Below are 27,819 nucleotides of genomic sequence, written 5' to 3'. Positions count from 1 at the left end.
CTCTGGCTCTGTACTCATTTTTTTTTTTTTATTTAGTTCTTTGGTAAGAACAGGTTACAACTGAAATCCGTCTTCAGTAGAGAGTGGCTTAGATTGTCTGTTGTGCCCTGAATGTCTGTGTCTCAGTGCTGCCTCTTCCCCAGGAAACATAGTAGAAGCTACACAGAGTACAACAGCATTTAATGGTCAGAAACAGTTGTACAATATTATAGTCAGCCACAAAAGCTGTGTTGGAAGCCAGGGCCCAAACCTCCCCCACACCAGGCAAAGCAGTTTTGGCCAGGAGCTGGCATGTAGCTGGGCTCATCTCTTCTTCCCCTGGACCTAAGGGGAGCCCACTTTTAATATCCTCCAGCTACCACTCTGTATTCATCAGGGGAGGGGTATAAACCCCACATGCAAGAAGAACCCTTGCCCCCAGTGTAAAATGGGATGGGATTTTTGAGTTATAATGAAGGGAAACCCTATGTACGCTGTTAACAGAGTTCAGGGGTTACTCCTGATCTCCACCTCCCAAAGGTGCTCACTTTCCCAGCTTCTTCATCCGCTCGTCAATGCTGGCAAAATTCCCCTCAACTGTGGCCAGGTTTTCACGCATGGTTGTCTGCACCTACAAAGTGGGGTAGAGAGGTTTTACACTTGTTGGGTCCAGGTGCTCACCTGGATGAGGAATCTCCAGAAGAAATTCTCTCAAAAAGAAAAGAAAAGGAAAAATAGCTTATGGCCCCCCAAGGTGGATTTTTTTGGTGTGTGATGGGGAACCAGGTATTGAACCCAGGGGCACTCAATCATGGAGGACATCCTCAGCCCTTTTTTGCACTTTAAATATTTAGACAGGGTGTCGCTAAGTTGCTGAGGCTGCCTTTGAACTTGTGATCCTCCTGCTTCAGTCTCCCAAGCTGCTGGGATTACAGGTCTGCACCGCCATACTGGAAGGGGAATGTTTACTGCAACAGTTTCCACGCTACTCTTAGAGTACCATGGGCCTAGCTCAAAGGTCTGTAGGACTCCTAAAAATTCCCACCCTGACTTCAAAATAGTTATCTTTTATAGGTAATGAGAACCAAATGAAATTTTGTTGAAATGAGGGTTTCTCTAGTTCAAAATTTTAGAAAATTAAAGAAACTCTACTATGCCAAGTACTTTATATGACTTTTCATTTATCTTAATGGTCCTATGATGGTCTCCCAACTTTAATGCTCCCTCCAACACTGAAAATAGTGCTTCCAATGCAAATTGAGGACTTGGTATGTGCTAGGCTTACTAAAAGAATGAACAAATGAAGGTGATGCTCACGGTCCAGGGTCAGAAAGGAAGTGGCAGAGCCAGGTTGGACCCAAGCCTACATTCTTTCCAATGCACTGTGCTCAGGAGCATCTGGAAAAGGACCCCAGGAAAGGTAAAGCCACACTGAGACACAGAGGTAAACAGTAGGTTTTATAAGAAGAAAGGTCAACTACCTCCTCACAATTCATCCTTATTGCTGAGGAAGGTATAATTTCCAAATGGAACAACAGGGGTTCATAGGTTAAGTAAGTTGTCAAAGGTCCCACACTGAAAAACAGTATGGAAGATCAAACCAAGCCTCTGCCACAACACTGTGCTACAAAATAGGTTAAGACAAAACCCTATGAGATAAAGCTGGAGAACCTTGTCTCTACATGCTGGAAGAAAGTGATATCAAATCAATAAAGGGGCACACACCTGGGTCAAGAGGGTGGAATTGTCCTTGAGAGAACTGGCAATCATCTGTTGGGTAGTATCCAAATGTGTCAAGAGTTGACCAAACTGCATGGCTACAAAAGAAGAAAGGTATGGTTGAAACTAGAATCCAAGTTGAGAGAGGGTAACCAAAGTGGTTCACTTTTCAACTCCTAGAATGACTGGAATCTAGCTTCTCACCTTGCTCATGCAGCTGTTTGATGGTAACAAGTCTTTGTACCAGCTCAGGAAGGGTGGAAGCGATGGGGCTCCAGCGCTGTATGGTTTCATATAGCTGGTGCACCTGGAGGGACATGACAGACTATGGCTGAAGCAGCCAGTGAAGAACCCTCTGACTGCTACTTCACTAGACTGAGGAAGGACCAACAGGCAGAGGGAAGCACTGCCCTGTTTCCCTCAGGTAATTAGAGTACATGGGAGGGCTGGGGATGTGGTTCAGTGATAGAGTGCTTATCCAGCATGTAAGAGGTTCTGGGTTCTATCCCAGTACCGCACACACACAGCTTATGGGAGCTGAGAACTGTGTTCTCATGCTTCAGTGTCAGCACTTGGAGAGAGAGCTAAGAGGGTTGAATGGTATGAAGCTAGAGAAGATACCTTCCTGACCTTGCTTTGTGTATCTGCATCCTCCACAGAGGCTTTATGCTTGGCAATCTCATTCACTTTCCCCAAGACACTCTGAAAGCATATTTTGAGGTTGATAGTGAGGGCATCTGGGCTTTCCAAGTCTCAAGTCACCCAGGATCCAATTTGCCCCCCATTTAATACCTGTAGCCGAGCCTCTACTTGGTCTAAAACTGCAAGGTCCAAGGCGCTCACCTTTGCCTGCAAGAGCTCTACAGTTTCCTAGGAAGGATGGGACAAGTGTCACCAAAGAAAAAGACTAAGAAGAGGCCTCTCCTATTCCACCAGAGTTAGTTCAAATATACCTACAGACCCCAAAGTAATTCTTAGACCCAACCTTCAAATCCCCTCTGTAATCCAATATTCCCATTCCTGTCATACTTACCATAAGACAGGCTCCCTGTAGACCTGCAGAAAGGGGATTCTGGTGGGAAAGGGAGGGAAGAAATCAATTGTCCTTCTATCTCCACACGATTACTGCCTTCTCCCACTCTCCTGGTTCTAACACTTGATCCCAGTAACCGAATCCCTTTTCTATCTTCCCAGGTTTGTGTGGAATGTTGTAGACCTTAGGGCTTAGGGTGAAAGATCTAAGTTTCAGACTAAGAATAGGAGAGCACCTGACCTGAGCATCCTGATCACAGCGTACAGTTGCCTCCAGCTCTGTCAGACGCTTCTCAAGTTCTGCAACCTAGGGGAAGGAAGGAGGTAAGATTTGCTATCCACCTCTCTGTTGCTAAGGTGGGAGGAACAAGAACCAGCTCTGTCTGTATGCCATTCCCCACTCCTGCCCCAAGGGACACCTTTCCCTGGACCACATCCCTAGCCACAATCTTAAAATCCTAACTGAAAGTAGATGGGCAAGGGAAATACTGAGAATGAGACATCAAGATGGCTCAGAAGCCTTCCCAGTACCCTCTCCCCAGGTCTGATCCTTCATAGGGATGCAAGAAAAACTATAGGGCCATGTCTCTCCTGGCCCCCCAATCAACACTATATATATATTTACTTTGGCAGCTTGAGAGAATTTGTCCTGCTCAGGCCGAGAATGTAGTTCGTAAGTGACGAGGCTGCTGTCTGCGGGGGTCCCACTGGTGGTCTTTCCCCCTGAACTCCCTTTGCTGTTCTTTGTTGCTTCCAGCTGCAGCAGTAGGCGCCTGGGTCAGGAGACCAAGTAATAATATCATGACTTGAAGGATGATTCTTTTCTTGCCTTAGCATAATGAACAGCTAGGTCACTTCTCCCCTTAGTTTCCCTGTTAGAAGCTGGCTGAGTCCCTCCATAATTCCAATCAGCAATAATTTCCAACAAAGTGGAGCACCCACTTAGCCAGAGCTCCATCAGGGTCAGTGAGGTTGATCGCAGCATCTGGTCCCAGCAGCTTCTCCAGGTGAGAAGCAACCAGCTGCTGCTTCAGGGATGCCAGCTGTTTAGCCAGTACCACAGGGGTTAGCTTCTCCTCAGTGGCTGACTCCTTTACTGTTGTCTGGTATGAAGAAAAAAAAGGTACACAATGAGGGGTGGCAGGAATGAATCAAGGGAAAAAAAAAAGTAGAAAGAAAGATCAATAGCCTTAAGGATAAGGATGCCAGGCAGGGTGGTGCACACCTATAATCCCAATCATGAGGCTGAAGTAGGAGGATCATAAGTTCAAGGCCAGCCTGGACAATTTAGCGAGACCCTATCTTAAAAACAAAAAGGGCTGGGAATATAGTCCAGAATATCCCTGGGTACTACCAGTACCCCAAGGGAAAAGAAGCCTTAAGGACAGTTGTGGCTAAAAGTCACTAGGATGGTTTTTAGCATAGTAAACTTCCTACATAACAACAATGAATGCAGATGTGTACTCCCAAACTCTGAAAACCCTAGTGCCCTTATCCAGGAGCTTAGGGAATATTTCTCTTCCTGCTGGGAGGTTCTCTTCTGTTATGTAAATCACTGCAGAGCTGAAGAGGAGACAGTATACAGTTACCTTGATTTTCTCAACTTCAGTTGTCAGCTCTTGGACCTCATGCAGTAGTCGCTGGTACTTTTGCTGAGGTGTCTCCTTCACTGCCAGACCCTCTCCAAGCTAAAAGCAAGGATGGATGTTGATGTTATACCTTCCATTCAGAAAGCCTCCAGAATTTATCCAAGCCCTGGGCCTAAGTTATAAGGTATCATATCCCACACTGAATCCTCAACACCCTAGTAAAGAAGATGTGGAGATAGCCCAGAGGTCTGGAGATGCTCCAGAACAAACAGCAGAGGGGAAGAACATGGTCAACTGCATCCTGCTAGGTTCCTGAGGAATACAACCAGAGAAACTCAGAATCTGAACTATACTCCTCAATCCCCTATTAAAATGCCTACTACACAGGATCACCACACCATTCCCATCAACACACACACAACAAACCATCTCATATTCTCCGGATTCATATCCTGTCCTCTTGGTTTTTCCAATGCGATCTGAGAAATCTGCCAAGAAAAGAAGATAGGACTGAAGGCCTAACCTCGGTCCAGGGCAGTCATGATCTCAGGTGACTGTGAAGGATTCCAACAGAGATCTCCCTGAGGAACCCTTTCCCCAGAGCAAAAGTCACTAAGATATGAGGACAGGAGGCCACTTCTCACGCTTGTCCTCTAGGCATCCCCCTCACCCAACTTTCAGCCCAGTCTTACCAAGTCCCTTTGTCCCCACTCTCTTGTCCTTGAACTTGTCATAGGCAGCGTTGGGATTGACAATGATATGCTCCACACTTGTGCTTGTCAGCTCCTCCTGAAGAAATAGGTAGTTCAGGCCAGGGGTTGACTCATTCCCAGTCTAGAACTTCCTCTATCCCACAAAAATCCATACATACTAGGAGACTAGGCTCTAATGTTCCAAAGGGAAAGTAGGAAGAAGGGCGATTTTGTTCTAAACTGCCGACCCAGGCTCAACCTAGGAAACAGAAGCTTCCTGGTAAATTTGGAACCTCAGTTGTATAAATATTAACACTCTGATTCAGCTTGGAACAGAGGCAGCATAACCTCCCCACCCATTTTGTACATAAGCCTCCCTGCCCCCACCCCTCCCAGTTATCTGACACACACCATGCACTAAAGGTAAGAAACCAATCTGACCTCTCTTAACCTCCCCCTCCCAAAAGTAAATCTGCTTGCCAACTGAACAACCTCCCATTCTTGCTGGAGGAAAGCAAAAGGAAGGCAGGCAGACAGGCCAATAACTAAGTGCGAATATTAGGACTTTCAACCTACTAAAGGTACCAGCTCTTAGATAGAAAAGGAAGGCCAGCAGAAGGCTTAAGAAGGTTGGTTTCCAGACTGCTGTGAGGTCAGCCAATTCAGGGGATGGAAAAAAGAGGCAAAGGCTTACTGGATAATTTTCTATGGGACATCTTAGTAAAAACAACAAGCAATAGCTGCTTGTCATGAGCATCATGGGCAAGGGCCATATGTAAGCCCTGAAATGAAGATGCTGCACTGTCTCTTCACAGAGAAGCTACAGCACCTGCTTTCTCCCCAATCCCTTTCTACAACCAAAGAGCTGAAGCTCTGCCATAGCAGAGGACATGGTTGAGAGAGTAAAAGAGACTATACCCTAGAAACTGAAGCAGAAGTTTCCCCCTTAATAGAGCAATTTTCTGTTCAGTTCCAATAACTAAACCAAGACTGGGCACTCCTGATTCACATCCCTCCTTCAGTCAGAAGACTGACGGCTCTCACTAGAGCACTGAAGGAAGGGGAAAGGAGACTCATGAGTCCCTTTCTGTTGGGGGAGGTATCTCCACTTTCCATAGGAGGAAGGCAAACTGACTCTTCTTTCCTTCATCTAGGAAAATGGTTCTTGACACTGGTTGCACATTAGAATCACTTAAAAAAAACAATTATTTTTTTAAGTGGTCTGGGCCCACTTTTTAAATTCTGATTTAATTGTTATGGAGTAAGGCCAACTTTATCCAGACAATTTTAAACTGCAGTCAGGACAGAACCTCTGCCTGTGTGGCTCTGTGGGAAGGGCAAAGGGGGAAATGGAGGTATATCACAGAGCTAGCAACAGATAGAGGAAGGGTCTGTCCTTCACCTTTGCTCTGCTATTAGAGAAGGAATCAGTGTGGATGTCAGCTTTAAAAATAAAGGGGGAATCAGGCATGGTGGTACATGCCTATAATCCCAGCTGATTGGGTGGCTGAGACAGAAGGATGCAAGTTCAATGACAACCTCAGCAACTTAGTGAAGCCCTAAGCAACTTATTGAAACTCTGTCTCAAAATAAAAAAAATAAATAAATAAAAAAGAGCTGGGATGTGGCTCAATAGTTAAGTACCCCTTGGTTCAATCCCTGGAACCAAAAAAAAAAAATAATAATAATAAGAAGAAGAATTATCAACTTTGATCTCTCTTTTTTCTTCAGAGGCTGCTAGATGGAAGGGCAGGAGTTATAGAGGTAGGGAAAACAAAAGGGCTGAATGCCGCACATGAAAGTGCAAATGATTCCCTCTTGAACCTTCTCTGAAAGGGGCTGGGTATGATTGCACAGGCCTGTAATTCTAGTTTTCAGGGAGGCTGAGATAGGATCACAAATTGAGGACTGAGGATGTAACTCAGTAGTGGAGAGCTTGCCCAGCATGTTTGAGGTTCTGGGTCCAAAAACTGAAAAGAACCACCCTCCCCAGCAAAAAATAACATTCTCTGAAATTATAGCTAAAGCACCCATTTGCCAAATAGCCGTGTGGTCTCTGGTTTCTATAAGCTGAGAAGAATTCGGGTTTAGAGTAGACAACCACTTATCTTAAATTGATAATCAAGAATATGCCACCTCTAGGGACTGAGGTTGTGGCTCAGTAGTAGAGCACTTGACTGCTGGCATGTGTGAGGCACTGGGTTCAATTCTCAGAACTGCATATAAATAAATAAAGGTCTATCAACAACTAAAAACAATATTTAAAAAAAAAAATGCCATCTCTAGCCAGGCATGGTGGTGCATACCTGTAATCCCAACAATTTGGGAGGCTGAGGCAGGATGTTCACAAATTTAAGGTTAACCTGAGCAATTTAGCATGACCCTACCTCAAAATGAAAATAAAAAGAATATGCAACTTCTTCCTGGGCCTGGTGGCACAGGCCTGTAATCCCAGTTACTCAGGAGACTGAAATAGGAGGAACTCAAGTTTGAGGCCAGCCTTGGCAGCACAATGAGATCCTATCTCAAAAAACAAACAAACAAACAAAAAATTAAAAAATTAAAATTTATTTTTAGGGGCTGGGGTTGTGGCTCAGCAGTAGAGCGCTCGCCTTGCATGTGTGAGGTCCTGGGTTCGATCCTCAGCACCACATAAAAATAAATAAATGAAATAAAGGTATTCTGTCTAACTACCACTAAAAAATAAATTTTTTTAAAAAATTTATTTTAAAGGGTTGAGGATGTGGCTCAATGATAAAGTGCCTGCTTATTATGTACAAGGCCCTGGGTTCAATTCCCAATTACACACACACACACATACACACACACACACACACAAAGAATATGGGGCTTCTCCCCATGAAAGCCCCAATCAAGGCCACTTTAAATTTTTAAGTCCTTTTAAAAAGAGGAATGGGCTGGGCGTGGTGGTGCATGTGCTTGTAATCCCAGCAGCTCAGGAGGCTGAGGCAGGAAGATTGCAAGTTCAAAGCCAGTCTCAGCAACTTAGGCCCTAAACAACTTAGCGAGACTCTGTCTCAAAACAAAAAATGAAAAGGGCTGAGTATGTGGTTCAGTAGTTAAGTGCCCTATGTTCAATCCCTGGTATGAAAGAAAGGAGGGGGGGGTGAGAAGGAAAGGAATGAAAAATAGGGGCTGGGGGTGTATCTCCTTGGTAGAGTTCCTGCCTAGCATGTTCAAGGGCCTGGGGTCTATTCCCAGCACCACACAAAATAAACAAATAAATAAATAAGGAATGAGAGGTATAACCTACAGACCAAGGAAAGAAATCATAACCACCATCTGTTAAGTTATTATTATAAACAGGTGCTATGTAGATGAGAACCTACATTCTTATTTATGTTTCTAAGTAAGGAAAGTGGGGGAAAGGGGGGTAAAAATGTCCCAACACTTGAAAGGTGAAGCTTCACTAGAAAGGTGAAGCTCAGAGATTCTAGACAGTCAGAGAAATAAATAGTACTTTTCCCTGCTATATAAATATGACCTGGACAGGACATTGGCATCCTCTGTGAGCCTCTTAAAGGATATGGCCTCAGGGGACTCAGGTGGGCAGCACACAATAGTTCTCCAGTGGCATCTGCTCCACCAATGTCTAAAAGACCTGGGGCATGGGTTAGGGGTAGTGTCATTACAGTGACCTGTGAGACAGGAAAAGTTTGTCAGCTGAGTATAGGACGGAATAGAGGGATGAAAGATTTAGTAGAAACAAAAGGACAGAAAAATAACTGCCCATACAGCACACCCCGTTAAAAAGCAGATGAAAGGTCAGGCTTCTTACCAGCTCCTTGTGGATTCCCCAGAGGTGAGAAAATCAAAAGAGTTAAAAGGAGAGGGAGTTGGGGAATGGGGAGGAGGGAGGGGAAAAAAAGACAAAATTATTATTAGCAAATTGTCACATGCACTATATGACAGTATTTAAATATACCATACCACAGGGCCCCAGGGGAGCCTAGCAAAATTTGGGGGCCAAGAAATTTTAGCTGGGGTCATCATATACCCCAAGGAAAATAAGACCATGACACCCTTTCTTCTCTAGTGGTGAGGATGTCATGAAGCTTTGCTATTAACAACAGCAATCTAGTATCATCTGAGAACTGGGAGTTAGATGTTAGAAGCTAGTAGCATGGAACAGAAAAGTGCAAGAAGGCTGAGGTAGAGGGGAAGTTGTAGAAATGGCAGAATATGGAGCAGAGGATATGGAGACTCTGAGGACCTGTAGCTGATTGAAGGTCCATAATTCTCAAGGGGGAAGTTTACCTTCTTAGTTCATGGTCTAAGTCTTCCTGTCTCTTGGTTTCTTTACTTGTGAAAAACTGGACATTTGGATGGCAGAATTAAGTCAAAAGGTACTCCTATGGATGGTCTAATAGAACTTTAGGCCAGGCAGAACAAGATATGTCAGGTACTGATGGTGATCATAAGGAAACATGAAGTACCCAACTGCAGTCTGGTTCTTATTTTCCGCTGCCAGAGAGAGGCAGGGCAAAACCTGGTCCCTCTCACAGCCTAGTATGTATTCATCCTGAGTGGTTGGTAACTCACCCTGCAGCTCTGAGTGATGCTGAGAAATTCTGCCATGATATACTAGCACAAACAGCCCAGAGGACACCAAGCTTCACAGCTACCAGCCTATGAGTATAACATGTTTTTCCAACCCCTTGTTCACAAGTCTCACAGGGGATAGAGGAGGGACAAGGGGGAAGGGTGAGAGTATTCTAAAAAGGCCTTATTTTAGTCCAGGCCACAGAGATAAGGTCTCCATTCTAGACAACATTGGTTTAAAACTGCTGGGAGGGGAAATTCAATTGCATGTTCTGCTTTTGTGGAGCTCTTCTGATAGGCAGATGGAAGGAGGGAAAACTGAGTATGGTTACATATACATAAAAAACCCATGGTGGGAGAAAGATAAGTGCTCCCTACTCCAAAATCTAAGCCAGATACATTGACCCTCAACCTTTCCAGTACCTAGCCAATGCCAGGATCCAGCCCAGGCAAGGCTCCTCTTTTAGCCCAGGGAAGAAGTGGCTCCAGGTCCTGTGGTCTAGGCTGGATTGTCTCCACAGTGGGCTTAAGCACTCACAAGTGCACACATGCAGACACACAAGGGAGGTACACACGCTATGCACTATTTCTCTGACTTGTCTCACCAAGCTAAAACCAGCAAGGGAGAAACTCAAGGGGTTGGGGGGACAATGGGCCATAAACTCAAGTTCAAACAATAAGGAATGGGCAGAATGGGGAGGACAGAAAACTCAAAGGAAAAGGAAAAGTGGTACATTGTTTTTAAATATATACACCACTTCCAGGTCAATCTTATGGGTGGGTTGAAGGATAATGAGATTTTGTGCAGAATTTCTATTACTTGGTGTAGTAATAGTTACCATGGAAACCTAGTACACCACAATCACCTTGATAGAAAAATTCCAAGTGCCCTGACTATAAATACCAGTTTACCTGGTACAAGACTCTCAGTCCCTCTCACTAATGGACTCCCAGACTCCCCAGGGCTCTTTGACTAAGTGTCTGGGTCACAGAAGACAAGATCTGAGGTTCTAAATCAGGCAGGGAAGTGACCACTGCTACCCCTGAACCTCTTCAGGCTCTACACCAACATTGCAGGCAAGGAGACTTCAGAACCATGATGACAGGGAAGGTGGAGAGAGCCACAGAATAAAACTGTCCAGGATGGACAAATGCAATGCTGACCATTCATCCATTTCTAAAGGAGGGGTGCAGAAACAGAAAGACTTGCAAAAATACAACACAAATTATCTTAGAACTGCAATATAATACTTCCTTCCCATGCTATGTACGTTTCTCTAAAGGCTTAGCATGGGAGAATATTAACATGAGGATTCTTTCCCCAGGAATAATCCCATATAACTAAGAAGGCAAGACTTTGGCTGTCCCTTGTTCTCTGCCCTTGTCTAGAATGTCTCAAAGTCATTCCATAAAAATCTAATTCCATATAGTCTCAAGAAGAAAAAGGCATACCCTTGCTAACTCTGATCCCTAAATGCCTCGTTTAAAAGCATCATAGCCTCCATGTTTCTATCCCATCCTCCACTGGACAGTTTTATTCTTCAGACCTCACAAGGGGGAGATACAATGATTTGTGGATCATAGTTGTTTTTCTAAACCTTGATTAATGATTTTAATAATAAGGCCAGCAGGCTCCTCAGTGACCCAGCTAGGGACTCATTGGAATTAAAAATGATTAGCTACAACAATTGCACAGTGGCAGAGCATTGCATGCGAGGTGGCAGATGAAAAAAAACATGCAGAGAAGAAGCACTGAATGGTCTTACTTGTGCAAACTAGTGTCCAGGCAGGGTGGTGAGGAGGGAGGATGGGGGAAGCATTAGGAAAAACTCAGGTTTAGTTCAAGTGCACCAACAGTCAGCGAACACAATCAAGCATTCTCTAGATATTCTAAGCTGTAAGAAAGAAAACCTACTGTTTTTCATCTCAGATTGGGGAGTATCCAGCAGCCTCTGCTGGTACCCTACCAAGCTATGGCTAATTAACTCTCCATTCTTTTACATAGCATTGGGGGTAGTTACACAATAAAGGGAGAAACAAAATCATAATTTTAGTGAGACTTTCTTAAACTTATTCCTCTTGCTCTAGCAGTTCAAAAGCCATGAGCAGAATGCCTCACTGACCCAAGGCAGGCTGTGGGTCTGGGGAAAGGCATTCCATTTGGGAACTAGTTTTCCTAATAAACCATTTTAAGAACAGTTTCCAAATAAGCCTGCTGCTCTTCAACCTAGGAGTATCTGAAATGCAGAGACCTTCCCAGATCATGAAGGAAACGGTGAGTCTGTACAGTTTTCTTACCTACTCTTATTTTAGAATATTCTACTTTTGGCTAAAATTGTTTTAAAGGGATTTTAGGAGAAAAATCCCTGTAGAAAAACTAAAATCTTCTGCTACTTTTTTTTCCCATTTCCCCCACTATGGGAATCATAAAACTTTTATGTTTATCTAGCAATTAAGATCTTTAAGGGACATTAAAAGAGGGACATTTTTTCCTTCAGTAGTCCAATTTCTTCTGCAGTGAAGAAATCAGAGAAAGGAGGTTAAAGGGCAGTGAGCATCAACACTACTTGATAATCCTTTTCAATAAAAATTTGAGGGCTGGAGTTGTGGCTCAGTGGTAGAGCATTTGCCTGGCATGTGTGAGGCCTTGGGTTCAATCCTCAGCACCACATGTAAATAAATAAAATAAATGATCCATTTACAACTAAAAAATATCTTTTAAAAAATAAAGTAAATTAAAAAAAAATCTGGAGACTCTCCAAAATGTTCCACAAGAAGGTGGCCATATTGGTGTCTCCAGGGAAGGGAACTGAGTGGTGTTAGCCAGGGGTAGGGGACAGACTTTTCACTACCCTACCTTGAATTTTTTTTTTGTTTTCTGTGCATTTATTATCTATTTTTAAAATAATAAAATTAGCTGGGCATAGTGGTACATAGTTGTAATCCCAGCAATTTGGGAGGTTGAGGCAGGAGAATCACAAGTTTGAGATCAACCTTGGCAACTTAGTGAGACTCTCAGCAATTTAGCAAGAAGCTGTCTCAAAACATCAAAAGGGGATGTAGCTCAGTGGTAGAGCAACCCTGGATTTGATTCCCAGCATCAAAAAGACAAAAGAAAAAAAAATGCTAATAAAGTCAAAGTTGAATGGTGGTGTATGCCTGTAATCCCAGCAGCTCAGGAGGCTGAGGCAGGAGGACTGCAAGTTCAAAGCCAGCCTTAGAAAGTTAGCCAGACCCTGTCTCAAAATAAAAAACAAAAACAGAAAGGGGTTGCTGCTCAGTGGTAAAGCGCCTCTGGATTCAATCCCTGGAACTGAATAAATAAATGAACATATGTAAATAAATAAATAATCAAAGTTAAAATTAATCTGGAGACCAAGGCAGAGAATGCTGTTGCCAGGCATTAACAGGTAATTGAAAAACTCATATATCATATGCACTGCTACTTGTGCTAGGTCTCAGGCAGGTAGGTGATAAGGGGATAGGTTGCTAGTCAGAAAGCAGGCCTGGTGGATACAATGTTTCTGGCTGGCTAAGAATACAATTCACTGCTCTTTTGAGTTGCACATTTACTTCAGTATTAAGAGCCATTTATTCAGTTGATTTCCTGAAAGTTGTTCTCCTAAGACCACTGGGATATGCAGGGGCCAGATATTAGCTGTCATCAGGAAACATCAGGCTCCAAAAGCAGCTGAAGGTCTCCCCATTCCACCTACTAATCTCTAATGACAGAGAGTCACTTAGTTGAGCCTCAGGTGATGAAGGCAACTCAACTCCTTCTGTATTTAACCATCCAGCTCCTAGGCACCTCTACACTGGCATCCTGGGCAACATGCCACAGGAGATAAACTTTGTGGCGTGCCCTCCCCAAAAGTCACTGTACTAGTTGCTACTAAAATAGACTGCTCTGACATAGAGGGGAGAAAAGAGCCACATATTCAGAGCTACACATTCAGGTTTTCCACACCTACAATGGGCATCATCTTCCTTTTATTAAGAGTTATTCAAGTATCTTCAAAAGGAAAATGAAAATGTAATTTTTTCTTTGAAAAGGGGACTGATGTGACAATTATCCATTTGTATCACAGTTAAGTGACAAAAGGACAGAATTCTGTTCATTATTTCACCATGAAGGCTTGATATTTTATAGGCAAAGCCCAAAATATAAGGAGAACAATCTTTAAACTGTGGTAGTACAGGGAATTCCTCAGCATACACACTGCTACCTTGTGGGGATGGAGACAGGTTCCTCCCACACTGCTACCCTCTTGGAGTGACAGGTGCAGTCAGGTCCTTGGGCAACATCATATGCATTATCTCCAGATATTTAAGCTTGGGGGACAGACTGACATGCCAGCAAGAACAGAAGCCACAAGGAACATACCACTGAGAGAAGGAACAGGGAAGGTGTTCCCTACAATGTAGGAAGCACTTTCACATGGGGAACCAAATAAGGAATAAGTGAGTACGCCAAGCCATACATTATAAATCAGCAACCAGCAATTCCCAGAACTAACCAGCCCCACAGACATGGCCACAGGACTTAAAGACACACCAACTGGGCCATATATTGAGACTGTTCCATGACTTATGGTCGGGCCTTCACTGATATTTCACAGCATCAATGTGACCCCAGCCCAGATCTCTGTGGAAATAAAACCTAAAACATATATACTATAAGAAATGCTTATAGATCTTTGTCTTTGTTGGCACTTACAGAGTTTTATTATATTGATTTCCATTCAATTTCATTTTTTTCTTCCTTATGTTTTCTATATGTATCCATCTTAATTCTTCCATTATTTCTCATATGTATCCTAATCCCCTCATTAGTCTGGGGCTCCTTGAGGGAAGGGACATTTCCTCCTCTGCATTGCACAAAAATCAACACAGGTGCCAGGCTTGGTAGTGCACACCTGTAATCCTAGAGACTTAGGAAGTTGAGGCAGGAAGATCAAAAGTTTGAGATCAGCCTCAGCAACATACTGGGGCCCTAAGCAACTCAGTGAGACCCTGTCTCAAAATAAAAAATGCTGGGGATGTGGTTCAGTGGTTAAGTGCCCCTGGGTTCAATCCCCAGTACCAAAACCCAAACAAATCAACACAATTGAACATATTCAATAAACAATGCTAAGTGCTTTTCTCATGGTTAAAATGTATCTACAGCTAATTCCCTCCTCCTCAGAGTTCTTGGATGCCAAAGTGCTGCCATGACCTCTTCTCTGCTGATATGAAAGGCTTATGTTTTCCCTCAAATTTATTTGGCTCTACCCTTATCTTTTTAGAATCTCCAAATAATTTTCTTATTCCTTGACCAATGAACACTGGATATTCACATGGAAGAGTATGTCTCTAGTTTAAAGTCTAGTTCTTGGTAGGTTACTAATGAACACATTTGAGTGAAATAATAACAAAAAAGGCCTACTCTCTACCATCAAACAGATTATATATGCTCGGGCTTTAGGACCCATTGAAATGGGTTAGAGCCCAAAAGCCTAATTAAGTTACTAGTCCCAAATGTAATAGTTTTGAGATATTACAATTTTATTTAAAAGGACCAAGAATCAGGGATTTGCAAATAGATCTTGTTAGCTGTAATTTCACTGACTTGACTCTCCTTTGGCATTGCTTGTTGGTGGCTGCAAGCTCTGCAACCTACATACCACTCAGGCTGGGGTTGGCATACCCACTTATTGTGGTCGCTTGCCAAAGTAGGGAAAGGATCTATGAGGGAAGAGAGGTCAGAGTCCAAGGAATCCTGAGGCAGCACATAGTCTTACCGCATCAAACTCTGCTTGATCATCCTCAGGTAGGTCGCTGGTTTCATAAACATCTGGTTCGTTCCTGGCCTGCAGGTAGAAGCAGTGACCACCCAACCTCACTACCTAGCATCCACCAACCTCTTACCCGACTCCATTTGAACAAACTAATGGAGAAGGCAGGGTTCTGCGATACCAAGATTCTGTTCTTTCTTCTCCATCTGCCTTACTAATGGCATGTCAGTTCCCTTGTCTCAGTGAAGTGGGGGTGACAGCTGGTACAAATGGGACCTAAGGATAAACAGTGAATGTGATAACAAAGATGTTATCCTGAACTTGGACAGGAAGGGTCCTTGGTAATCATTCTGTCCAAGATAGGTGAGGACCTTCCTCGAATTAGGCCCCTGTGATATGGGTTAAGAGTGACTCAGGACCTTAATTCCTAAGGTTCTGTGCCCCAACCCCCACCCCGAGAATGCAGGCAGGGGAGCACCAAAGGAGGGTACACTCCAACTTGTTCATGAGGAGTGAGGGGCAGACATAGGTCCCCCAAAAGACAGAATTTCCATGGGGCACAAGAAGGGTTCTGCCACAGTAAACCTCTTCCTTTGGCAGGATGAAGACCGTCACCAAGTTGTCTGGTGAGTATGTCCAGGGTAGGGATGGGGGGCTTATTGGGAGATTTGGGGGAGGCACGGGTGGTGTTGACACGGATGACAGAAACACTCGGGCACAAGTGGTAAACACCCTGACGATTTCTGGGCCGAGAAACCGGCGACTGCCGGAAAGGGGGCCTGATGCGCCGTCCGACGGCCAGGCCCAGTCAGGTCAGAGGAGTGCGGAAGGTGCTGCAGCCGGTCGGGGAGAGAGCGGCAGGAGCCCTTGGGGCGGAGGAGGGGCAGCAGGCGGGAGGGGTCACGGGTTGGTTTCTGTTGGGGGTCCTTGGGAGGTCGGGGGCGCGGTCCTGGGGAGCCAGGGCCGGCCCTGTACTCACAATGCCGGGAAGGTCGGCGTATTTAGGGTCCGCCATGGCGGCGGCGACGCGGGGCTGGGGGACCGGAGCCTCGGTGGAGTCGGGGCGGGTGATTGGGTAGGGGAGAGATTGGGTCCGGGTCCCCAGCTAAGGCGGCGGTAAAGGGAGCGGCAGAGGAGCGGGAAGTCTCGCGACAGGAGTAGCACACCAGAAGGGTAAAGCAAAAGTCGCGAGAACACCCCGCTACCACACCCCTGGAGAAGGTGGGATTGGCGAGAGCGAGGCCGAGCAATGAGGTAATGGCGAGGATCGTCGCCTAGAATTGTGGGATATGTAGTCCTGGCTTCTGGAGCTTGGGTGGGGAATGCACCTTAGGGAGCTATTTCGTTCAACTTATTTCCTTTAATTTTTACATCAAGTCTGGGAAAGAACTTTTTTAATTCCCGTATTAGACTCCCAGGAATTATTGACGAGATAAAATCAAGTAGTCATGTCGTGAGGGCTTCAAAAAACAGTAGTAATAAGTAAAATTTAGTTAAGACTTAGCATGTTTGGAATGGAAAAGTTAAGCAGTCTTCTTAAGTTAGGACTGTTATATAAAATACAGGACATCTAGTTAAATTTGAATTTCAGATAAAAATTAGTATTGGTGTTTTGTTTGGTTTTGCTCTGTTTTGTCCCATATTCGAGACACATAAAATTGCTTACCTAAAATTCAAATTTAACTAGATAAATTGCTTTTGTTTTTGTTTTTCAAGTTTGGAAATCCTATCTAAAGTTCACAAATGGATAAATGACGGTTCTGAGTCTGTCTAAACGCTCTCTATCCTCTTAATCATTTCATTAATAGTTCCCAGACTTCTGAATTTCGTGGTTCAATAAAATTAAAACAACATACCTTTCTTAAGGATACACATAGTGAAGCTATATATTTAATTTACCAGGTAAATATTTTACAAATAGAAAACCTACAAGATACCATTTCTACTATTACTTGGTAGAAAAGTAAAAGGACAAATTCTTAGAGTAAAAGTCCTTTGAGACTCAACAAATCCAGCTTTATGTGAAACTCACTACATTGTTCTTTGGGGTTCAGACACACCCATTAAACTTTTCTTTCTGACTAGTGACACCTTATGGACTGGCATTTTGCAGCTCCTTTGCTAAGGATGCCACCTTGTAGCCCGTGATGGCCTGAAGTTGGGATGTTTCCTGAGTTTGCAGGATGCTGCAACTCAGAAATATTGCCAAATCAAATGACTGGAGAGTTCCTGAATTTGGAACTCATTGTGTTCTCTCTCCTGGCTCCTCCCCAAGCCTCTGCCTTTTTCTCCCACAGACTACTGCCTTCTTATTCAGTTGCTTCTGCTGGACCCCCTTCCTTCAGTGTCTTCAAGATTTAAAGTGGGTTAGAAGTGTGGGTCCAATATGGGTAACCTCCTCATTTGAGTGGGTTTTTTTTGGGGGGAGGGGTACTCAGGATTGAACTCAGGGGCACTGAACCACTGAGCCACATCCCCAGCTCTATTTTGTATTTTATTTGGAGATAGAGTCTGAGTTACTTATCACCTCACTTTTGCTGAGGCTGGCTTTGAACTTGTAATCATCCTGCCTCAGCCTCCCAAGCTGCTGGGATTACAGGTGTGTTCCACTGTGCCCAGGCCTTAGTAGAGTTAGGTCTTATCTGACCAGGCCATTAGCCTCTTACCCTTGCCCCATAATGTCTTAAGTGACTGTAGATACTGACCAATTTCTAAACAGAACCTACATTTCTTCCTCCCTTCTCCCATCATGCTGCCCCTCTTCTTCACCAAGAGTCTCAACTTCTGCAATCCACTTCTGTGTTGGCTAAAAGAGGCCTGTGATGTGGATAAAAATCAATTTGGGCAGCTTCTGGATAAAAGGCAATTTGGCCAGCTCCTGGGTGGTTCCGCTCAGGAGCTGCAGCAGGAGTCTGACCCAAGTGCAGGAAGGACAAGGAACCTCGGGGTGTTTTGTTTTGTTGTTTCCAGAGAAAGGGGAGAAGCAGTGAAGAAAGGGGATGGGGTGTTGGGTAGGGACCCATTGAGTAGGGTCCCTACCCCCTACCCAATGGTAACTTCGACTAGAAACAAACATTCACATTAGGTGCCTAAGCCTACTTGAAACACAAATGCAGATGTTTGCCCTAAAGATTCTGTCAAAGTCCCTCTAGCCTTACCCACTCTCAACACCATCCCCCTATTCTTGCCCACCTCCATCCTAGTCCCAACCTATGAGGCAAAAATGAAAATTTGGTCTGCTTTTAAATTCTGATAGTCCAGAATGGGAGTTTGTCTTGCCTCAACCTGGGGACCTGGTGTGTATGTTGGGAAGAGAAAAGAGTGCACTTTTGGATGTAGAAGGGGAAGGAAGTAACAGATCCTCCTTTGACACTTGCATATGACAATGGGATCTGGATACCCACTTCCACAGGGGTTCAGAAAGTTGTCTTTGAAAGCTGAATGGGTTTGGAGTTCAGCTTTTGTGCGTCTGTGGGGGGAGGGGAATGAGAAGAAATGTGTTCCCAGATTGGAGAGAGTACTGTAATGAGGCTGGGGGATGCACTGAAATAAAAGGACTGGAAGTCTTGTGGACCTTCTTCCCTAGACAGGCAACCGGCCCACTCAGCCCCCGCCTCATCCCTTCCCGGAGGTGGAGTCTGAGGGAAGAACAAACAGGTCGGGGGCGTGGGGGTGGGATGCTGTGAGCTAGTCGGGTCGGGAAAGGGTGTGGGCAAGGTTATCCTCCGGCGTTTGGGGCGGGAGAAGAAGGCGAGAGTGAGGCCAGGCCCCACCTTTCGGTGGTCCAAGACAAGCAGATTGCCCCCTTCGAAGGAAGCCCCGCCTTCACTGCTCGGTCGCGCCCCGCCCAGGCCCGCAGCGCGGCTGCAGCGCGAGGGGCGGAGAGGCAGTGCACAGAGGACCAGACGCCCAGGTTGCCCGCATCTCAGAGCTGCAGTGGACTAAACCGCTCCCCGGCCCTGCTCCGCCGCCTCGTCCGGGCGCCCCAGCTGCTTTCTCGGCCCCAGCGATCGAGCACCTGTCCTCTGTCTTGGTCTCAGCTGAGCGACCCCTCCTTCGGAGCACACACCATTCCTGCAGCCTGAGAAGTGCCCCAGCTCTACTTGGCGACCACCATGGCGGAGACTAACAACGAATGCAGCATCAAGGTTCTCTGCCGATTTCGGCCCCTGAATCAGGCAGAGATTCTGCGGGGAGACAAGTTCATCCCCATTTTCCAAGGGGACGACAGCGTTGTTATCGGAGTGAGTGCTGCTACCGGACGGAATTAGGGGAGGGGCGGGAGGCTGAATCTTCACCCCCGTAGAATCTTAGCCTTTGCTTGTCACTCTGTGCTCCCTCCCCGCCGCTCAATCACCATCCTATTCGCCGCAGCCCCTCCTTTTTCTCCCCTGCATCAGGATGGCTGGGTGTGGCCTGGCTAGGCCTGCAGCCAAGTCTCTGCAGAGTGGGAGGGGGCCCCTTCCCCATCAGGAGACCCTACTCTCCGTGGCTGGGAGCAGCCACATCCCCACCCCTTGGAGCCAGTCCCATGTTTTTCTGATGTTTTCTCTCTCCCCCAGAGAAAGCGCATTTTCCCTTTGTTATTGGCTTAGGTCTTTACCCCCACATCCTAGGAAGGGAGGGAGAAGATAGTGGATGGGCTAAAAGGGAGATGGGTAGTCCAGGTTCTCTGTGGAGGTATGAATGGGAGTGGGCTCTAGGTCCAAGCCCTCCATTTTCCCCTAAAGTAGATACCGTCTGTGCTTAGAGGATTGAGGTCTGATGAAGGGTTTTATGGGAAAGAAATATATTGATGCCACACCCAGTTTCGGGGAAGCCTCTGGAATTCTAAGGACCTATCTGCCTTTCCATCCCAGGTACAGTAGGAAGAGGATTTCAGACTTCCCAATTGTACTCCCTAAATAAACATATCCAAACCCTGAGATTGTAATGCATACTTGCTTATTCATCCTTGCTCTTGATCCAATAAAAAGTAGCAGTTGACCTCTACCTCATCATGACAGCCCTTATCCATGGAGGAGATCTTAAGAAGGAGAATTAGTATTTATTTTTTACTTATTACTCTATGTAGAGTATTAAATCTTCAAAAAACACTCTAAAGTAGTATTGATATTTCCATTTTACAGATGAGGAGATTGAGGCCAAAAGAAGTTGAATGACGTTCTCAAGGTCATGCTGAGAATCCATAGATCTGAATCCAAGTTTGTGAATCACACCTTTTCCTTCATATCATATTGCCTTCCCACATTTCCATTCTGGACCTTCTTCTGTGGCCCAAAGGGAGTTTCTAGGCTTTACCCACTCCACCTTTCCCAGGCTGTGTGGGTAGTGAAGAGACCTGGGGTCAAATCCTGTAGGGCTTGGGGGTGCTGGGCTAGGAAAGTATTGCCAATTTAAGAAGGAGGGGCATGTATGAGGACAATCTTCAAGGTCAGGGGTGCTTCTTATGTATATTTGATTCATAGCACTTGACACAAAGCACCTGGAAACATGCCCTTAAAGGAATGAGGGAAAAAAGGGAAGGATGCCTGGGCCTTCTGAGTCAGTAATAGGAGTTTCATACACAGGCTTTAGGGAGGGCCCCAAGCTCCCACCCCCAGCCTATCACCACCCACACCCACTCTCTGAACTCCAGTAGTGCTTTTGCCTTGTCATGTATGTTTATAGATGTGTGTGTGAGTGTGTGTGTAAGAGTATATGTTTGACATAAGAAGAGGACCTCTGTTTCTTTTGCCTCAAGGACCTCAGGCCTTGTAGTCCGATCAGTCAAGTTTGGCCAGTCTAAAAGAAAGCCCATATCAACTCTTGGGGGCCCCCTCTCTAAGTAGCCAGAACAACAGGCCATGGGAGTTGGAGCTTGGGGTCTGCTTGAGATATTAAGGCTGATAAACAGGAGCTGGCTGTCATTGCAAGCAAATCCACAAAAGGTTTCTACTTTAAGTGTGACTTCCTTGTTTTGGAAGGATTTTCCAGTAAGTCTGAGGTGACTCCTTTAGGCTGTTTGGGCTTTCCTAGTGTGTGGAATAAGTTAGATGTGTTGAGAGGAGGGATTGAGGTATTGATCTGTCCAGTCAGTCCAGCAAAACAGGAGAGACCCTGTTGGAGATGGGATAGAGGAGAGATGGAGAGAAGCCGAGGCCCCTGCTGATTTAGATTCTATCTTGGCTCCACAGCCAATGTTTTCTTGTCTATTCTGCCTGATATCTGTGGGTATGTACCTTTGTCTCACTCTGTATCTTCCCTTGCCTTGGCCTTCCTGTCAGTCTCTCACTTAAGATAAATGTTTGCAGGGGGCCATTTTGTCTCAGGCAATCTCCCTGGAGCTTTCCTTTTAGGACTTACTATTAATTCTTCATGCAGGGGACTGAGGGCTATAGGAGTCATAATTGTTTTTTTTGGCACTGGAGAGTTAACCCAGGATGCTTTACCCACTGAGCTACATCCCCAGACTTTTTCATTTAATTTAATTTTTTATTTTTTTTAATTTTGAGACAGAGTCTCACTAAATTGCTGAGGTCCTCACCTCAGCAATTTAGTTGCTGAGGCTGGCCTTGAACTTGTGATCCTTCTGTTTCAGCCTCTCAAGTTGCTGGGATTACAGACATACACCACTGTGCCTGGCAGGAGACATGGTTTTGAGATCCTTGAGGGTCCCAGTGAGGGAATGATATCTCCTACCTTTTTTCCTCTCCTGATCCCTTTTGGGCCCAGTGTGTGGGGGAACTGTCTGACGAACAGTGGAGGAAGCTGTTTCAGGATGTCTGGGAAGGTGAGGGAAGACTGAAAGAAAGAAAAAAGCAGAGCTCTGCTTTTTCCTGTGACAGCTTTTCCCTTCACCTCTGCTGCACTGCGGCTGGCTTGGGCTTTGGAGGCCCTTATGTTCCTGGGCTTTGTTCTCTTTGCAGAGGGTGGAAGGATAAGTTGGAGAGAGAGCTGTGTGCACCCTATTTTTCTGCATACCTCTGACTTCTCCAAGGAATCTGGGGGCTGGGGGTAGCCAAAGTTAATGGCCTAAGTCATAGTGGTAGGATGTCTGGGTCGCAATGTGGTATATGTCTTGCTTTGCTTTTTGTACACTTAGAATCCAGTGTGCCTTTTTCACTGAACCCATTTAAGTATTTCGGTCATTCTCTGCATTGTTTTTTCTCATCAGTATCCCAGTGCTTAACTGCCTGGGTTGCTGTATCCATGCCAGGTCTGGAGCAGATGACATTGAGAACACACATAGACACACACACACAATTACACTCCCTCTCTGTCTCCTACATTCAAGTGTCCACAGGTTACCCCCCTACAGTCTCCCAGAAGTTAAGAGGGTTCTTAAAGATGCAAGAAACCAGGACCATCAAGTACCTTGTTTAGAAAAGCTAGACTGGACTTGCAGGATTAGTGGAACAGAATTTGCTTGGTTTAGGGTGGCCTTGGATTCCTTTGATATCTGAAGAGTGTGGGGGAGTCTCATTAAGGAAAATGGAGAGGGGAAGTAATGATCACTGTGGCCAGTGTCTCTCTAGCATTTCCATAGCAACAATCCCCAAGGGTGTCAACATGGAAATCGAGGCTGCTGCTTCAAGTTTGGGTTCTACCAAGTATTTTATTGAGAGTTGAACAGCTTGGTCATTTTTGGGCCCCTGATCTTAGGTCCCCCATTAGCTTTAATCAACACACATGATGAAAAACTATAGCACTCTGCTGGACCTTTCCTGCACAAACGGACAAGGAGACAACAAGAAGGCTTGGAGTGGGTTAAAGGCGAACAGAGCCCAGATTGATAAAGAAGAGAGGCCCTCTGGAGAAGGCTATGAGGAATGCCAAGCCTGCAGGGCTGGAAGAGATATCTGTCTCAGGGGCATTCCTAAAAGGTGGAGAGAATCCCAGAGTATTTCTAATGGAACAAGTCTTTTGGTCTCCGACACCATGCCAACTTGCAGGGCATTTGATTACGTAGAGGGGAAGAGGGTGAGGGTCGCCCTCTGAAAGGATGGGTGGGAGAAATGCATATTTCTGAAAATGGGGTTGAGGTTGGAAAAAGGGAGTGATGAAAGCCTTTAGTTCCATCTGGAAATACTTGGGGGAAATGCCCAAAAGGAAGGAGAATGAAAAGCCATGATAAGGATCTTATGCAGGGTTGACATTGTGGTTCTCTGATCACTTTGGGTGTGAGTCTGGAATCAGATTGCTTGAGTTTAAAACTGTGCCCTACCGTTTCTCAGGTATGTGAAAGTGGGCAGACTAACTGACCTCAGTGTTCTCATCTGTAAAATGGGATAACAACAGCACCTGCTTCCTAGGATTATTGTGATCATTAAATTAAATAATACATATAAATGTATTTTTTTATATTTTTAGTTGTAGATGGACACAATACCTTCATTTTGTTTATTTAGTTTTTTTTAATGTGGTGCTAGAGATCAAACCCAGTGATTCACCCATGCTAGGCAATCACTGTACCACTGAGCCTCAACCCGAGCCCAACATATAAATTTCTTAACACAGTGACAGACACAGAATAAGTAAACTCTCAATAAGAGTTAGATGTTAAACCCAGCATGGTGATGTGTATTTGTAGTCTTTACTCTTCAAGAAATGAAGGTCAGAAAATTATTTGAGACCAGCCTGGACAACATAGTGAGACCCAGTCTCAAAGAAAAAAAAAGTTGGGTGGGAAGTTAGGTGTTATTTTTATTTATGCTGTCTCCCTCCAAGCCAAAAATTGGAAAGTGGTTAACACTTTTCCCTCTTACAGGTAGTTTTATCTAACCTCCAGATCCCTAGTATCTTCTTTTTTTCTTCATAAGCATCTATGTTTATTTGACATATTTTTATGAAGAGTGTCCTGTGTGCCAGGGACTTTGGGGATTTGGAAGGAATTTCTGCCTTCAAGAAACTCATCTAGGTGGTGATCCGCAATCTCCGAAATGGCCTGGGCAGAGGCGGAGAGAAGGAAATAAGAAATAGTCTTTGATGAGCTGGACACAGTGCCTCACATCTGTAATTCCAGCAATTTGGGAGGCTGAGGCAGGAGGATCGCAAGTTGGAGACCAGCCTCAGTAACTTAGTGAGGCCCTAAGCAACTTAGCGTGTCTTTGTCTCAAAATTAAAAAAAAAAACAAAAACTTGCTAGCTATGTGTATGTTCCTCTATATTCTGATAAGGAATCCCCACGATATACTACAGTTTGATTCAGAGTAATAATGAAAGATGTAAATAAGGGTGGTTAGTCTAGAGGCAGAAAAAGTAGAAAACCACTGGCTTAGTTATTCTTATGAAAAGAGTAGAAAAACAATTCATCTTGAGAGTAATCCGTAGAAAATTAAAAGAAACTTATACTTTAACAGGAATAAATATTTTATTTTTTATTTTTTTAAAGAGAGAGAGAGAGAGAGAGAGAATTTTTTAATATTTATTTATTTTTTTTAGTTTGCGGCAGACACAACATCTTTGTTTGTATGTGGTGCTGAGGATCGAACCTGGGCCGCACGCATGCCAGGCGAGTGCACTACCGCTTGAGCCACATCCCCAGCCCCAGGAATAAATATTTAAAATTTTTTTTTTTTTTTTTAGTTGTAGATGGACACAATACCTTTGTTTATTTATTTTATTATGTGGTGCTGAGGATCGAACCCAGTGCCTCACATATGTTAGGCGAGCGCTCTACCACTGAGCACAACCCCAGCCCCAGGAAAAAATATTTTGAAGAAGAAAAGCTAGCTTTGGAATTTAAAGACCCAACAAAGAGAAGGGAGGTAGCTAGAAGTTCTTTCTAGAACCCCTCAAATTACAAGGTATTTCACATGTCTTTTCCTGCTCATGAGATTATTAGATGCACCTATTTTTAGTTCTTGGGTTTTTTGTTTGTTTTTGTCCTCACAGGTCTGAGAACCCCATCTTTCTTCCCTCTCTGCTCTATTCGTTCTTCCTAGCCTTGGCTAAGAATAAGGAGTTCCTCAGGCAATAATTGGCTTCAGCATTTGGAGAGCACCCTCCATTTTAATGCATCCATGGAGCGAGTTTTCTGGAATCCTACAACTGGGAATGTTTTGAGTGAGTGGGTGTGTGTAGATGTGGGTGTTAGTGCCCATGTTCCCAGGAGGAAAGAAGGGTGAGGCAAGGCTGGCTTGTGAGTTGTATTTAATCCCCTTTGGATGGATGCCTGACTTCATGAAGCACGGATAGAGATCACTGATGGAGAAAAGACAAGTGTCATTGTCCTGAGATATACATGTTTTGTTTGTTTTTGGTTCTTGGCCTCTGGATGGGAGAAACATTGAGGTACATTACAATTATAGAAGAAACTAAAAACTACCCAAAATCTTATCATTCTAAGTAATTTGATTGTTTTTTTCCTATATATATACATTAATTTTAATAAAATTGTATCACAAACTATGTATATGTGTGTATGTGTATATATATATATATATATATATATATATATATATATATATATATATATATATGCATATACATATACATGTAATTAAAAGCATTTTTTGGTGCTGGGAATTGAACCCAGGTCCTTGTCCATGTTAACCATGCACTCTAACCACTAAGCTATACACCCAGCCCTATGTATTTGTTGTTTGTTTTTTAAATTTATTCACTTATTCTAGTTTGTTATACATGACAGCAGAATGCATTTCATAGTTCATATAGAGATTAAAATTTTTTATTTCTCTGGTTGTACACAAAGTAGAGTCATACCATTCGTGTCTTCATGCATGTACTTAGGATAATGATGTCCATTTCATTCCACCATCTTTCCTAGCCCCATACCCTCTCCCTTCCCCTCCCTCCCCTTTTCCCTATCTAAAGTTCCACCATTCCTCCCATGTTCCTTCCCACCCCCATTATGGGTCAGTAGCTACATATCAGAGAAAACATTCGGCCTTTGGTTTTTTGGAATTGGCTTACTTCACATAGTATGATATTCTCCAACTCCATCCATTTACCTACAAATGCCATGATTTTATTCTCTTTTAATGCTGAGTAATATTCCATTTAATATTATTCCATTCAATAATATTCTATTCAAATGTGTATATGTACCACATTTTCTTTATCCATTCATCTGTTGAAGGGCATCTAGGTTGGTTCCATAGCTTAGCTATTGTGAATTGTGCTGCTATAAACATTGATGTGGCTACATCACTGTAGCTTTTTTAAGTCCTTTGGGTATAAACCAACGAGTGGGATAGCTGGCTCAAATGGTGGTTCCATTCCGAGTTTTCCAAGGAATCTCCATACTGTTTTCCATGTTGGTTGCACCAATTTGCAGTCCCACCAGCAATGTATGAGTGTGCCTTTTTCCCTACATCCTTACCAACACTTTTTGTTTGTATTTTTTTTATACATACATATATTTTTAGTTGTAAATGGACACATAACTTAATTTTATTTGTTTTTATTTTTATGGGGTTCCGGGAATTGAACCCAGTGCCTCACACATGCTAGGCAAGCGCTCTACCACTGAGCCACAACCCCAGCTCTGTTGTTTGTATTATTATTAGCTACCATTCTGACTGGAATGAGATGAAATCTTAGAGAAGTTTTTTTAAAATATTTTTTTAGTTGTAGATGGACACAATATCTTTATTTTTATTTATTTATTTTTATGTGGTGCTAAGGATCAGACCCAGGGCCTCACACATGTGAGGCAAGCTCTCTACCATTGAGCTACAACCCCAGACCTAGAGTAGATTTGATTTGCATTTCTCTAATTGCTAGAGATGTTGAATATTTTTTCATAAATTTGTTGATTTGATTTGTATATCATCTTCTGAAAAGTGTCTGTTCAGTTCCTTTGTGCATTTATTGATTGGGCTATTTGGTTGTTTGGTACTAAGTTTTTGAGGTCTTTGTATATCCTAAAGATTGGTGCTCTATCTGATGTGTGTGTGGTAAAAATTTGCTCCCATCCTGTAGGCTCTCTCTTCACCTCACTGATTGTTTCTTTTGCTGAGAAGAAGCTTTTCAATCCATCCCATTTATTCTTGATTTTATTTCTTGTACTATATATATAGGAATCGTGTTAAGGAAGTCAGGGCCTAATTCAACATGATAAAGATTTGGGCCTACTTTTTCTTCTATTGGGCCAGGGTGTCAGCCCTATGTATTTTTTGTAATCCATTTTCTCCACTAATAAATCGTGATGACTATTTTACTCATAATTTTTTTTTAACTATTCCAGTCAATGTAAGGGAAACTTCCATGCACGGGGCTTGGGCAGGAGCCACCTTTGGGGAAAAGAGTCAATGGAGGGGCTTTATTTGACCTTCTGGGATGGAGGTTTTGTTGTGGCCACACTACTTTTTGTGGAAGTTGAAAGCCCCAGGATTGCAGGCAGGCATAATACTTGCAACAGATCATTTTGTCACAGTTGTACTTCTAGACAAGCTGGTACAGGGAAGGCTCAATGATTCCACCTCGAAGGCAAAGGACCAGGTGCAGGCTGAACTCTTTGGATGT

General features: G+C 44.0%; 2 protein-coding genes across 8 annotated transcripts in view; one reads left to right on the top strand and one right to left on the bottom strand.

Moving 5' to 3' along the window:
- Position 1: 1 nt before the first annotated feature.
- Positions 2-16,530, bottom strand: Dctn2 (dynactin subunit 2). 6 transcript variants are annotated; one of them, XM_058586131.1, is made up of 15 exons: positions 16,328-16,530; positions 15,355-15,423; positions 5,012-5,108; positions 4,746-4,807; positions 4,320-4,418; positions 3,673-3,833; positions 3,356-3,503; positions 2,972-3,037; positions 2,732-2,770; positions 2,542-2,568; positions 2,320-2,400; positions 1,903-2,005; positions 1,705-1,796; positions 528-610; positions 2-158 (listed from the first exon to the last, which is right to left on the bottom strand). In XM_058586131.1, the coding sequence occupies exons 1-15, from the start codon at positions 16,361-16,363 to the stop codon at positions 89-91; spliced, it is 1,233 nt and encodes a 410-aa protein (XP_058442114.1). In that variant the 5' UTR covers positions 16,364-16,530; the 3' UTR covers positions 2-88. The 6 variants fall into 6 exon arrangements, with proteins under 6 accessions (XP_058442114.1, XP_046322490.1, XP_058442115.1 ...); XM_046466534.1 differs by having other exon boundaries at positions 2,491-2,568; positions 16,328-16,529; XM_058586132.1 differs by having other exon boundaries at positions 2,329-2,400; positions 16,328-16,529.
- A 2,540-nt stretch (positions 16,531-19,070) lies between these two features.
- Positions 19,071-27,819, top strand: part of Kif5a (kinesin family member 5A) — a 33,504-nt gene continuing 24,755 nt past the window's right edge. The window contains exon 1 of one of the 2 annotated variants that reach the window (XM_058586129.1): positions 19,071-19,592. In XM_058586129.1, the coding sequence (XP_058442112.1) occupies positions 19,464-19,592 (129 nt within the window). In that variant the 5' untranslated portion in view covers positions 19,071-19,463. The remainder of the gene's footprint in view (positions 19,593-27,819) is intronic. The other variant, XM_046466523.2, reaches the window with a different exon arrangement.

Source organism: Marmota monax, unplaced genomic scaffold (assembly GCF_021218885.2).
Source record: "Marmota monax isolate L192 unplaced genomic scaffold, Marmota_monax_Labrador192_F-V1.1 WCK01_AAM20220418_F8-fsc00151, whole genome shotgun sequence".
Taxonomy (NCBI): Eukaryota; Metazoa; Chordata; class Mammalia; order Rodentia; family Sciuridae; genus Marmota; species Marmota monax.
Note: the sequence above shows the minus strand (reverse complement) of the source record. Positions and strands in the feature narration are given on the sequence as shown.

Coding starts and splice junctions, on each gene's coding strand:
- Dctn2 (XM_046466534.1), bottom strand. CDS start 16,363: ATGGCGGACCCTAAATACGCCGACCTTCCCGGCATT. Junction 3,834..4,319: donor CTGAAGTTGAGAAAATCAAG/GTAACTGTATAC, acceptor TCTTCATACCAG/ACAACAGTAAAGGAGTCAGC. Junction 2,401..2,490: donor AAGTAGAGGCTCGGCTACAG/GTATTAAATGGG, acceptor ATATGCTTTCAG/AGTGTCTTGGGGAAAGTGAA.